The 14875-nt window shown below is 28.2% G+C and overlaps 1 protein-coding gene across 1 annotated transcript; it reads right to left on the bottom strand.

Annotated features, from left to right (window-relative positions):
* Positions 1-418: 418 nt before the first annotated feature.
* LOC107436646 (hdc homolog, cell cycle regulator) lies at positions 419-9962 on the bottom strand. Its single transcript, XM_071188294.1, has one exon. The coding sequence runs from the start codon at positions 9346-9348 to the stop codon at positions 8110-8112; it is 1239 nt and encodes a 412-aa protein (XP_071044395.1). The 5' UTR covers positions 9349-9962; the 3' UTR covers positions 419-8109.
* Positions 9963-14875: the final 4913 nt, after the last annotated feature.

The raw sequence follows: 14875 nt of genomic DNA, 5'->3' as shown, positions 1-14875 counted from the left end.
AAATGCTGCACCTTTTATTTTAATTTTTTTCTAAGATGTATATCAGAATTTGTTTACAAAAACAATTATAATAATTGAGAAGTATAACATGTATTTCTCACAAAATTTCCAACTTAATTAAGTCGTCCCTTTTTGCAAAAAATAAATAGAAAAATAATTAAAAAAGTTTAAATTAGTTCAAGGTCCCCTTCATAAATTTTTTTTTAAATAAAACTCCACCATACAAAATCAACTGAAAAATTCTAGTCTAATCAAGATAATTGGTTCCATTCCCTCAGTTCACTATGGTTATCACAAACGTCTAATTGATTCCATTTATTTATTTAGAAAAAAAAAATCACTCCTGGCTTTATATAACCTTTTAAGTTGTCTCCCTAAAAAAAAAGAGAGAGAGAATGTTATTAAATATAAAAGCAGATTGATTGTCAAAACTTTCTAATTTTGATTTATTATCTGCTTGGCATGTTGAGCAAGCAAATAGTATCAAATATTAACATTTTTACACAACTTAACATTATTTAAGCAAACAATTAGCACAAACATACTTATCATATTCTGAAATACTGTATTACATTGCTTACAACACAGTTATTGATTGAATATGTGAGTAGCTTACAACAATATCACTTGACAGAAATGTATGCTAAGCAAATACACAGAAAGATTTAAGTGTCAAGATTAAAATATATTAATGGCAAAATTAAAATATCACTACATGAGACAAATCTTTGTGCATAGGTCATTTAGATACAAAAACAATGGCAAATAATAAATTTGCAGACATTATAGAAAGTTGAACAGCAAGTACTTTCAACCAACAATTAAAATAGAAAGGAAAAAAAAGGTTGACAATCATATGTTGAAAATATATTGCAACAATCGGTCTAATCCATTTATCATCTCGTACAGAAAATATCAGTCAATATTCTTTCTGGACGGGTATCACTTTCAAAGTAGGAAAAATTATCACACATTCTGCTATGTTTGAAGTTATTAAAACCACATATAAATCAGTGAAATATTGTTGAAGCAAAATTACGTTTTGAATGTATACTGCTTTTATACAGATTTGACTAACACATTTAAGAGAAATATAATATTTTGGTACAGTGTCAACACCTAAAATGCAAAAAGCTGCAGAAGTTATGGAAATATCACTGTACAAACAGCCTTAGACATAAATTTGAAGAACAGATCTAGAACATCAAAGAGCTATTTACACATGTACAACAGCGAATTATAAAACTTTTTGGGATTCATCTATATATATCAGCCACCAAATAACAATTGACATTTTTTTTTGCAATACACAAATGCTTTCTCTGAATCCAAAGAAAACTAAAAATAAAAAATTACATTCTATAAAAGTCAAAGCAAGTCTAACTAAAAATTCTTGTGAAATACATACTTAAAAATGTTAATGATTTTATAAATAGAGTCAACATTTTTATATTTCGTATATGTAATCTGTAGGCAAAAACTAAAGAATAGTCAACTTGATCGTTAAGTATTAAAAGACCAAAAAATAAATCTTTCCAATAAGTGACAGACCAAATGAAAATAATTTAAAAATTGGTTTGCTATCTCTCTAACCAATGAATTCCAAATTTTTTGCTGGAATTTTTTGCTTATTAAAAATTTTCAGTTCAACAATGTTTTAAGTATAGAATGCAAGAAATTGTTTTTATTTTATTACACTAATTCAATTTTATTATATTATAATAAATGATGGAAATTTTTTTATTTTATTACCATGATTTGCATTTGCTTCGCTATCAATTAAAATTATAGTAATAAAATTTTAGCCATTTAACCTTTAACACAAATATTTTGGTTTCGTTTTTAACTAAAGATTACAAATACAAAGTATCACGAACATAAATTTTGGTCTATCCTATATAATGAATTATATTGAAATGAAGGAATAGGCCATCTCAAACTATCTTGGAAAAGTATTTCTATACTAAGTTTAAGTATTACATTTAAATTTAAAATGTTTTGACTGTTACCCTTAAGACAAATAAAGAACAGAAGTGTATTCAACATAAGATAATAAGGATATTTTTAAAACAGGTAAGTTGAAATGTAATACTAATGAAGAATATTTAATATGATAGGCAAAAATTATGAGCACAGAGCCAAGTCTATATTTACACAAATATTCTAATGCATAACTGTCCAACATCAGTAAATAAAACTTTTTAAAAGTGAATTTTAGAGTAAGATTTTTTAACTAAAAAATGTCCCATAGAATGAAAATATGAGTGTAGCTCAATCAAAAAAAAAAAATATATATATATAACTAAAACAATAGCTTTACAATATTCGATAAGCTTATATTGCAGCATATTTAATGCACTGAACTAGAATTACCAAATTTTGATAAATTCAGTGTTCTTATTTTGATAAAATACAATAATAATTTAAAATAATATGACAATTTTAAATACAACTTTATCAAAGATAATAGACAATAAAAAGATTTAAAGTTAAAGAATGTGGAAAGAAGTAATATACTTAATTTTTTAACTAATAAAAATTCACCTGACACAATTCAATTTTTTATGTAACTGAATTATTTTAAAACTATATACCAAAGAAAAACAAAATCTTATCATACTGTCGTTTATTTCTAATATCTTATTTAGACAATCTTATCATACAAGTAAGTACTCACAGCTCATACAAACCTCACATGTCAAAATACAAAACACTCATTTCCATATAAAATATATCACATCTCAATTACCAAATTAAATACAGTAAAAAATTATCAAAAATCTTCTCCATTACAAGCACATCAAAAAATATGTTCACTAGTATGAACAACAATTACAAACATCCTTAATTCCAATCACAGTTCTTTCAAACAAATCTTTTAATAAAAAATCACACAATTAAGTAAAAATTGGAATTTTTTTTAAAAAACACATTTATCTATCAGCAAATATGCTAATAAATCAATATTGTTCTAAAACTTCACTTAATGTTTTATTTACAGCGCAATTTACAATTTTAAACTTAGGTAAATTAAAATGGCTCTACCTACTTACAAACCCAAGTACCTTTATTGTAAAAATAAAACTTTTCTTTTTTTTAAAAAATTAAATAAAGTTTTTATTATACATTTGCTTAATTGAAAGACATAAAATAATAAGAAATAATTAAATTTATTGACATGATACACCTTTGTAATTACTACTTAGAGAATAGACCTGATACCCATAAATTTTAAACTTTGCCCAGGTTGTTCCATATTAGTTTCCTTTAATATATATATATTTAGACTTGTTCCAAAATAGTTTCCTTTAATATATATATTTAGACTCTTTGCTAAAAATAAAGCTAAGAATTACTAAGAAAGGTTGGAATGTAAACATCAAAAACTATTTGAGTGTCAGAGGAGATAAAAGGCGATTATTAGAAACTCCACTAGGTTTGATTAGGCATTTAAGCTAGTTTTGACGTTTTACATATCACCTTTGTTTTGAAAGCTTTCAATTGCATCATTATTCTTTCTGATAAAAGTGTATAATTTACAGAATCCCTGAATTAAATTTTAGAGATCCATTCATAACTTTCTTCTAGATAAAAGTGGAAGCCATAAGCAAGAAGTTTAAGAAATGGGTTCTAGTTCATTCGATTTCCTTACAAAAGGTGCCCAACTAAGTCTGGAACCACCATCAACCTTTGAATTACTTCAGCTATAACAATGTTGTCTAGATATAGTAAATTGGACATGTGAATTACTGTAAGATATTGTAAAGTGCTACTCGTTGATAAGCAGAGTTGTACTTGGTGAGGAGCACTAGTATGTACTGAAGAGGTTAGACTTCTAGGTCTGAAGAGGTAAGACTTCTAGAGTAAAAACAGTTTTAACAAAACAAAGCACAAATATACAAAAGATAGTAATTAATGGTTAAATAAGTAAGATAAATTTAAAATTATAATTGTAACTAACTTTTTTGAAAAAAGAAATTTTTTTAGTAATAAATGAAGTGTAGCAAAATTTAAAAACAAGTGCATAACAAAATATCTAAAGGTACTGGGGAATGTAGATTTACATAGCAGGAGCCAAACAAATATTACATTTAAATGCATAACAATATATCAGCATAATATTAAAGATGAATGTCCTAAAATTATAATCAGGACTTGCATTCTTTGTACTTTATTGGCTCTGTTTCAACCCAATCAAGCTGAGCGAAGATGAAAGAGTACATTTTAATAGCCACACAATTCTTTTGTACTTTTGGTCTCTATTTTTTTGTTACTTTTACATATGTACACATACAGGACATAATATTTAATAAAATATAGTTACTAAAAGTGTCAATATTATGTAATTCAACAGCATTTTCTTATGGAAAGGAACACTTTTAAAATAAAAACTGTTTAAGCACAAAGACAATCCATTTATGATCAAAGCTATACTTAATATTTTACATATTTTAGCTAGTGTATTGAGATATAATACACCACAATAAAATTACACTAGATATTTAAGTCTTATTTGATAGTTACCCGTACATTTTTCTAAACTTAACAAAAATGATTAAGAACATTAGCTAGTCATTAATGTTAAAATTCATTGAATATTTTCTCAGAAATAGCTAAACTTTACTTTATTCTTATATACTGAGCAAAGAAAAAAATTATTTTTATGCTGCCAAGTTTCAGAAATTTATTAATTGATAATAAGCAAGGGTTGATAAACTTTTTGTGAAAGACCCTGTTTTGTGTGAACACATAAAAACAGGTTTTAAAGGAATTGCACTTTTAAAATTATGAATAATGACATCAGACTTCTTTTTTAAAAGAAGAATTTTGTGAAGTGTTCATTTTTAAAATGAAAAATATTGAGAACAGTCTATTTTTAACACTTTTTCGCCCATCAATTACACATAGAAATTATGTCGTGACACCAGCTTTTAATTTACAATTGAATATTAAAGCATATTATTTATTATAAAGCAGGCATGACTAATGATGCATTAAAGCTTTTGCAATATTCTATATTGTCCTGGATTTTATTAATTTAAACAGATAATGCAAATGTAATGAGTAAACTTGTAATCAGAGGACAATGTGTTATATAGTTTGTAAATATTTTGCTAAGAGTCTGCTTTTAAAGTAAATCATTTATGAAGGGTTCGTTGTTTCTGCGAAAGATAAAAAAGACTTACTTTTAAACAGGTTCTTAAATTAATATGACATACATTTTATAAAAGAATTTTGTGAGGGGCCCATTTTGAAAAAGAAAAATATTGAAAAGGGAATGTTTTTAAGAAAAGATATTTTGTGGGGGAAGGGGGTCAGTTTTTACAACAAATATTTTATGAAGGGTCAATGGGCACAATTTTCTTCTAAACAATTAATGGGCACAAATTTCTTCAAAACAGACCTATAATAAATCTAACAAAACTTGTATGAGAATAACTAATTTAGAAATAAATGTTAAATTTAATGACAGCTTAAAAAAATTATTAATATTCCCAACTTTCATGTTTAATTTAATATTTAAAATAAAAGAATTTGATCTACAAATTGTTTTAATATAATCACCATTTTAATAAATTTATAAAAAAGATAATTTTTTACTTAATGTATATTTTGTGAAAATTTGTAACTTTTCAAAAGGCAAAAATAATAATTGGTTCATTCAAAGTTACCTTTATTAAAAGAACATTTATTCCAAAAAATTTAACAATGCTTCAGTTTCATTAACGGCTTCGGCTTCATAAGAAGCAAGTTTCAAATCAAACAAAGTTTATGCTTAGCATAAATATTTCCAAAACTGTAAGTTAACTTTATAAAATTAAATTAATGCATAAAAAAAAATGCGCAAAAGAATTTATGTATGGACTCAGTATTAAAATTAAATTAATTACGTCAAGAATTCGAAATGAACCAAGATTAATAAAACTAATTTAAGTAATTAATAAAAATAATTTAAGTTTCAAAATCATTCAATTTGCAATTAAGCAATACGAAGTCCCATCAATAACAGCCGATAAGATTACTACTGTTATCTATGAAATAAAGCTAATAAGATATCTAAATAATACTATTTAAAAAAAAAATCCAATTTAGTTGAATTCTGCAGCAAATAAATTAAATTGGAAAATAAAAATTTCCAAGATCACAATCCAATGTACAGAAAAACAACAATTGTTTTGTATACATAGAAAATAATTCACGTAGATATGCCATTCTAGAGTATTTTTAGTTAAAAACTGTCATATTATTTACAATAAGAAAATCGATTTTAGCACACACACATATAAGTTTAAAGAGTATTAAAAATAGCTGTATGCCAAATTAGTTTAAATACTTTTCATAACAATCACAGGACTATAAAATGTTAACCACAATAAAACTACCAAATCCTTCACTTTATCACATCTGCTGTAATTTGAGCAAAGTAACTAATATACAAGAAATTTTTTTAAAGGAAATAACATTTTGTGTGAATATACAATGAAATCTGTCAGGTTGACCACCTTCGTATCTCTAAGTTGACCTCAATTATTAAGAACCAAAATTATCCTGTTTCATAAAAAAGAAGTAATCTTTATAATTTGACCACCATCTTGTATGGAAACCAATGAAATATAAGAAAAATCTCCCTAATGAAGTAATTAAATGATATTCATAATTTCAAAAAAAAATTTGCAGAAATTTTCTATATTATTATACATAATAATTTCACGCTATTGGTAAAACAGCATTAAAATGTAACTTAGCTGCATGGAAAAACTTATAATAATAATTTTAAAACTAATATGAAAACCTCTTAAAATGCTACAAAAATAATATTTCAAGTTCATGCCCATAAAATCTGTGGAGTTTTTGCAAAAAAAAAAAAATTATGTATATTTTGATTTGAAATGAGTATGAAATATGTAAAAATAACATATGAAATGATAAAAAGAAAATTATCCCCTCTTTTAAGGTATACAATGTAGGACAAGTGGTCAACTTAAATATGTTTCAATTCACTAATAAAATGTAGTTTTTTAAACTAAAAAGAATTTCAACGTTGATCATCATTCTTTTTCATCCAAACATTTCCTCCATTTTTTAATATTCATTTATACAAAATACTTATCTTTCTTACAAATAAAAAAAAATAAATTTATTTCATGATGACTAAAAGTGAAATAATTTATTCTCGTAATAGTTGCAATAAAAAAATTCTTTTATATCATTCCTTTGAATTGCTAAAAACTATACTTATTTGATAATGGTTGAAAAATATTTTTAAAAAAAATTCATTCTGTAAACATTTATTTCTGTAAACAGTAACTGTTTACAGAAATAAATTACTTTTTATTTTCTCCATAACATTTCTTTAATAAAACATTTTATATTATTAAGATAGAAATTATACAAATAAATATCTATTTAATTTTGATCAATATATAAATAATAGCATTATACAAAACAGAAAATTTAATCCCTTAATTTTTTCAGCAGCGACTATTGTTAACTAAATAAAATTTTAAATAAACGAAATGTATTCTAACAATTTTGGCACTTAAATAATTTAGCTTCAAAAAGGTATGTACTTTAACATTGAAATAGTAATTATACATAATATATCTGTATCAAATTAGAAAATCTATATCAAAATCAGTATTATATCAGCAGTACTTGATAAAACTGATTTTAAAAATAATTAATTTCTCAGCTTTTAACAAGTTAAAAATTACAACATAACAAAAATGCAAACAAGTAAAGTTATATTTTATATCTATGGCTTAACATAATGCAAAACTTGTTTATGCTAAGCACATAACTATCAAAGATGACTTCTGAAAACAAACAAAAAAATTATTTAACAATATAACTATAAACAGATGTAAAGTCACATTTACAAACAAGTTAACAGCATTAGAGTATTCAACACTAAAAAATTATTAGATCAAAGCAATTAACTTTCTATAAACATACAAGTTTTAACAGACACTAAGTCACATTACTTTGTGACCAATAAACTTCAAAACCAAAAAACATGACATTAATAAAAAACAGTTGTATTATTTCGATTTGCAGCTAATACCCTGCCATCAAATATATCTAATCATTAACTAAACAATACTAAGCTTAACAATTATTTTTAACCAAATTATAAGATGCCAAAGGTTTTATAAAATGAAAATCAACAGCACTGCAATTAGAACAGGGAATACTACGACTGTAATCACTAAAAAACTGTAATCTACGATCAGGCAACATAATTATTCTCTGACAATTATTGCATCGTAGCCTTTCTTGGCAGCAGGGTATAGCTGCTATAACATCATAGGAATACATTGTGCCTAGAATCAAATCCCGACCATCCCATCTATTTTGACAGTATTTACAAATAAGCACTGAATTCCAGCCTTCTAAACAACCCATGCATACAGCATTTAAATACTGTAATTGACAATCAACTTTCACTGGTATAGAGCTATTGCAGTATTGGCGTGGAGAAATGAAAAAAGTTCCATCAATTAATGGATAGCGATCAAAAATTAACATATGGTTGTAACAGAAGATGCAATTTATTCCAGATTTTTTGTTAGCACTTAAAGTTGACAAAATAAAGCACCTTATTTCATCATTACCTTGATTTCCTTCATCCTCTATTTTTATATGGTAGGAATTAATTTTATTAGGTGGCAAGGTATTAAATGAAGAGTAATCCAAACGCCGGCTGAAGATAGTACCGCTGGCATGCCGTTCTTTTCGTTCAGGTAAACAGCTTTTAGTACCCCAACTAGGCGAAAGCGGACAATCAGACGATGCAGAATTCGGGGGGCTACCAGATGTAGAACTGGTGCTGGATATGCTTGAGCTACGGATTCGATTTACAGGAACTTGAGGAACAATTGTCAGGCCAGGTTTTAAAATAGGAGTTGTACCGGTAATTGACAGTGATGGTTTGTCGTTCTTTTTCTTACGATGTTTCTTTCGTTTTTGATCATCAATGGGTATAGGTGGAGGTAACCAGTCCAAATCTTTACGCAAATGACCTTTACCACATTTACAGCCACAAGCTTTGTAAGCCAAATCGTACCCTTTTTTGGTCCATAAATTCTGTAAACGCTGTTTTTCGCTCCAACTTCGAGCGCGACCGGTCGAACGAAGAAATGTCAATACAGTGTCCTCCCATTGATCAAAACACAACTTGTGCATATATTGCCCCTCTCGACAACTTTCATTATTGCATATAACTTTCACAGCTTCGAATAATTTTTCTAAACCTATAGGTTCCCCAATATGACATATAGTCGGCACGCAGCATATGGTCATAGAAATAGGATCGAAGTTTTCATAGATCGCTTGGCGCTGCTGCATTTTGACAGCTCCCGCATATAACACACAAACAAAATAATATTCGAATAAAATAAATATATACTATATCAAAACATAAGTTCAAGCGAGAACAACATATCGAACGATTTTGCAGCATTGGCAACACTTGACATACCGAAATAATAATGAAAACAAGACACTAGATTATTTGTGACACAACACGCATAACTGTTTTGTTTCGTTTACGATTTCTGAAAGCAGCATCCTCCACTACTGAGAGTGGCGGCAAAAGCGAGCTCGTTGATTGGTCCATCGACTGGGTTGGGTGGATCATAATAGAAGCATTGCGCATGCGTCTTTTTTTCTTCTAGTTCAGCTTCCATTATTGAAAATCGTAAACAACACTCGAAGATTTTTTTATTTTATTAATTCATTGTATGACTTAAATCACGTAATTCCATTCCAGAAATGAATGCTTGATTTCTAATTTTGCATTCTACGAAGCTTGATTTTTTGAAGGGTGATTATAAGTAAAGTAATTTGAAGAGATAGCTTCACCTGCGCAGCACTAAAATACATGAAATAAATCGGCACGTGCCGCATGTTTTGACCTTGAGCGACTGCCACAAGTTGGCCGCTTCGCAAAAAGAAGTTGGCTCTTATCCCAGATCACCCGGCTTGGGGGGCCGACGTCAGATTGAGTTGGGGCGGAAAAGGAAGTAAAAATCTGCTCATTAGCAGAAAACCGGACTTATTTCTTTTATTACGCGTTGTTTACAAACTTAAGCTGATTGAATAATAATAAATCATAATTGTGAATATTTTTAGAAAGGTTATTCCGAGAGAAAATATTTATCGAACATTTATTTTTTTTAAATGATATAAAAATTTGTATTTCTATAAAAATATTAAGAATTCGAAGGGGTGGAAAATTCTAAATATGCTTTTAACTTTCTTTATATAACTTTCATAAATAAACTAATGATGGATATTACTGTATTTGGAAGCATTTTATGATATATGTAGACCGTCTCCCAATCACAAAATGACATATAAAACTGCGATATTTTATACTCTCTAGTTTCTATTAATTTTTTTTCCTGACAAAATTATACCATTACAATTCTGGAATAAGTAGTTTTTGGAAGATAATTCTACCGTTTCTGTCTGTTTTTAGATATAAAACATGCGATATTTTATACTCTCTAGTTTCTATTAATTTTTTTTCCTGACAAAATTATACCATTACAATTCTGGAATAAGTAGTTTTTGGAAGATAATTCTACCGTTTCTGTCTGTTTTTAGATATAAAACATGCGATATTTTATACTCTCTAGTTTCTATTAATTTTTTTTCCTGACAAAATTATACCATTACAATTCTGGAATAAGTAGTTTTTGGAAGATAATTCTACCGTTTCTGTCTGTTTTTAGATATAAAACATGCGATATTTTATACTCTCTAGTTTCTATTAATTTTTTTTCCTGACAAAATTATACCATTACAATTCTGGAATAAGTAGTTTTTGGAAGATAATTCTACCGTTTCTGTCTGTTTTTAGATATAAAACATGCGATATTTTATACTCTCTAGTTTCTATTAATTTTTTTTCCTGACAAAATTATACCATTACAATTCTGGAATAAGTAGTTTTTGGAAGATAATTCTACCGTTTCTGTCTGTTTTTAGATATAAAACATGCGATATTTTATACTCTCTAGTTTCTATTAATTTTTTTTTTCCTGACAAAATTATACCATTACAAATCCGGTTGTTGTTGTTGTTACTTTACGTCGCACTAGAGCTGCACAATGGGCTATTGGCGACGGTCAGGGAAACATCCCGGAGGACGATCCGAAGACATGCCATCACAATTTTGATCCTCTGCGGAAGGGATGGCACCCCCGCTTCAGTAGCCCGACGACCTGCGCCCGAAGTCGAGCACTTTACGGTAGCACAGTTTAACGAGGACCAATACCGCACACCCTCGGTCCCTACGCAGACTGATCCAAGTGGTCACCCACCCGCACACTGACCGTAGCCAGTGATGCTTGACTTCGGTGATCTGCTGGGAACCGTGTCTTAACGATCAGTCCACTGCGGGACTTACAAATCTGGAATAAGTAGTTTTTGGAAGATAATTCTACCGTTTCTGTCTATTTTTAGCTATAAAACATGAGATATTTTATACTCTCTAGTTTCTATAATTTTTTTTTTTTTTTTTTTTTCCTGACAAAATTATACCATTACAATTCTGTATTAAGTAGTTTTTGAAAGATAATTCTATCGTTTCTGTCTCTTTTTAGATATAAAACATGCGATATTTTATACTCTCTAGTTTCTATTAATTTTTTTTTCCTGCCAAAATTATACCATTACAAATCTGGAATACGTAGTTTTTGAAAGATAATTCTATCGTTTCTGTCTGTTTTTAGATATAAAACATGCGATATTTTATACTCTCTAGTTTCTATTGGTCCCGCAGTGGACTGATCGTTAAGACACGGTTCCCAGAAGATCATCGAATCACTGACTGCGGTCAGTGTGCGGGTGGGAGACCACTTGGATCAGTCTGCGTAGGGACCGAGGGTGAGCGGTATGGGTTCTCGTTAAACTGTTCTACCGTAAAGTGCTAGACTTCGCATGCAGGTCGTTGGGCTACCGAAGCGGGGGTTCCATCCCCTCTGCAGAGGATCAAAATTGTTATGACTTGTCTTCGGATCATCCTCAGGGATGTTTCCCAGACCGTCGCCAATAGCCCATTGTGCAGCTCTTGTGCGACGTAAATTAACTACAAATAGTTTCTATTAATTTTTTTTCCTGGCAAAATTATACCATTGCAATTCTGGAATATGTTGCTTTTGAAAGATAATTCTATCGTAACTGTCTGTTTTTGGATTATAAGTAAATACATTCATTTTTTGTGCAATTAACGTTTAAAGAAATTTTAAGCATTATTCCTAACGATTTTCATCAGTTTAAACTGTAATAAAAGTAAATAAAATGTGTAGTTTTAAATAACGTACTCGAAACCACAAATTTTATTGTTTTACTGTTTTCAGGAAAAATCCATAGAAGTTCTAATAATTATCAAGTCTATTAATAATTACTAATAATAATTATCTCCTAATTATTTCCTACTTTTTCCATTAAAGCTATTGTGCTTTTGAATAATTCTGCATCGTCAAAAGTTTGATAAGTACACACAAAAATATCAAGAAAACTCTAATAAAAAATATTACCTAAAATTCAAGATGGCGAGACCCTTTTAGATATTCATGTAGAAAAGCAAATGAATGAAATGAAAAAAAAAGTGTTCGGACACTCGCACCTAAACTAAAAGGATATTTTCTAATGTTAGCTATCACTTTATTTTCAAAAAATTAGTAAAGAAGGTCGGATTCCCGTGATTTTTCAGGTGAAAATGAAGTTTGATTCTATTTTATTTTATTTTATAACCATCGTTGAACAGCCAACCCAATTTTGGGTTTACGGCTACTAATGTTCAACTCCGCAGCCTTGTAATTTTGAAACCAATCCAGAAGACAAGAGAACTTCTGGATCAAGTATCGGGAGAAATTTGCCTTCGTGGAAGACTTTTAATATGGAACTAACCAGCATTTGCATTGCAAGGAGAAGAAAACCACGAAAACCTCTACCTACAAGGCTACGGAGTAGAGCATTAGTAGTCGTAAACCCAAAATTGGGTTGGCTGTTCAACGATGGTTATAAAATAAAATAAAATAGAATCAAACGACGGTTATAAAAAAAAATAAAAATAATGAAAATGAACACGTTTCATTTAAGCTGCTTTACTTTGGAAATTTTTTTATAAATTTCTTTTTTTTTTTTTTTTTTTTTTTTAAATCGAAAGAAGGGATTGAAATAAAGAGTTCTTATTTATAACTTTTTCTCTTAATCTCAATTTCTCATTCATCCAAATCATTTTCTTAATAAAGTTTTTTTTTATTTGTTTGTTTGTTACTCCTCTTTTCAGTGATTAGAAAAATATTGAAATTCTCGATTCTTCATCTTTTAAAATATTTTAAAAGGGGATAGGAATTTTCCTGCACATAAACACCATTTTTTTGTTGCAACATTTTAGTTAAATATTTTGATGCGAATATATAGATAAACTTTTTTGGGGGGAGGGGGGTTGTGATGTTTTAGAACTGATAAATAATTTTAGAGGACCTTTCTTTTTTACACATCTTTTAGATACTTTTTTCTTTTGAAGTTTTAGACTTGTAGAATAGTTTTGAAGGACACTTTTTATTGATTTGGGAGAAAGGCAATTTTTTAAAATCATGGAAAATCATTTTTCTGACATAACTACTTAAATCTGTTATTCACAACTTAACGATTACAAAATAATAAATCAGAAAATCGTGTCTTTAACAATTGGTGTGGTTGGAACTAGATGCTTAATGGGATAGGAGCTATTATTTGTAATCTTTACTTATTTATTTTAGTCAGAGAATTTTTTTTTAAATATTTTTTTTTGATGGGAGGGGAATATATTTTTGTTATTTTTACTATGTATGCAAGATGCATTCGACTTTGCAATAAAAAAAAATTAAGGCACATTTATAAATTGTTCTTTTAAAACAGCTCTTTTAAAACATTTTTTTACTTAAAATAATTTATAATAAAATCATTACAACTGGCAAAATTATAAATTTCGTTTATTCAAAGATAATTCCACGCAAAACATAAAGTTCAGCAAATATTTATCTTTTTTTATTATTTTATTTGATTATAATCGAAGAAAAATTGAATTGTAAGGTATACAACCTTTTACGTCAGTTTAAAGTATGTAAATTAGCGTGGCACAATAGAAAATTTGAGTGAAATCGGTTGAATAGTTTCTTAGAAATCGAATTTTGAAAAAGTCTTACATATATGAAATTTAATTTCTCATTAACTATTCAACCGAATTTGCGTAAATTTTGAATTTTGTTATATAAAATTAAATACTTTAAAATGATTTAAAAAATTGTGTGCCTTACAAGTTAAAATTTTTTCGACTGTTATTAAATAAAATAATAAAAAATAATAAAACATTACTTTTTTGCATAGAATTAGCTTAGGATAAACGAATTTTATAATTGTGTGCAAAAATGTTTCATTTCACTTAAAAAATTTTCGCGGTGTGGCGAAATACGCAAAAATAAAACTAACATTAAATGGTCAAAGCTTTGGATCGCTCTCCTGACCAAGCTATGGGGACCGTAATTCCCAGATTGTGGGTACCCTCTTTGTTTTGGAGGTCAGAAACCCGAATCCGCTGGGGAAAAAAAATATATGTTTATTTAAAAAAAGTACGATTTCATAACTTAAAATAACTAATTACTTAGCGTATTTGAGGTCATAATCTCGAACCATTAAGAATGAGTCCTAGAATGTGAAGATCTGATCATTAGATCAAAAGTTATTCAGGGTGTTGCGTTTTTTATTTTTTGCACTGTACTTTTATCACTAAACGATCTCAAAGAAACAAAAAAAAAAGATCGGAAAAAGTGATTGATTGCTTATTTAATTTAAGTCACCACTTTATTTTTTTAAATTT

The sequence above is a fragment of the Parasteatoda tepidariorum genome, chromosome X2 (assembly GCF_043381705.1).
Source record: "Parasteatoda tepidariorum isolate YZ-2023 chromosome X2, CAS_Ptep_4.0, whole genome shotgun sequence".
In the NCBI taxonomy this organism is placed as follows: domain Eukaryota; kingdom Metazoa; phylum Arthropoda; class Arachnida; order Araneae; family Theridiidae; genus Parasteatoda; species Parasteatoda tepidariorum.
The sequence above is the reverse complement of the archived record's forward strand: the minus strand, read 5'-3'. Positions and strand labels throughout refer to the sequence as shown.

Bases quoted from the DNA above. Each gene is read 5' to 3' on its own strand.
- LOC107436646 (XM_071188294.1), bottom strand. From the start codon at position 9,348: ATGCAGCAGCGCCAAGCGATCTATGAAAACTTCGATCCTATTTCTATG.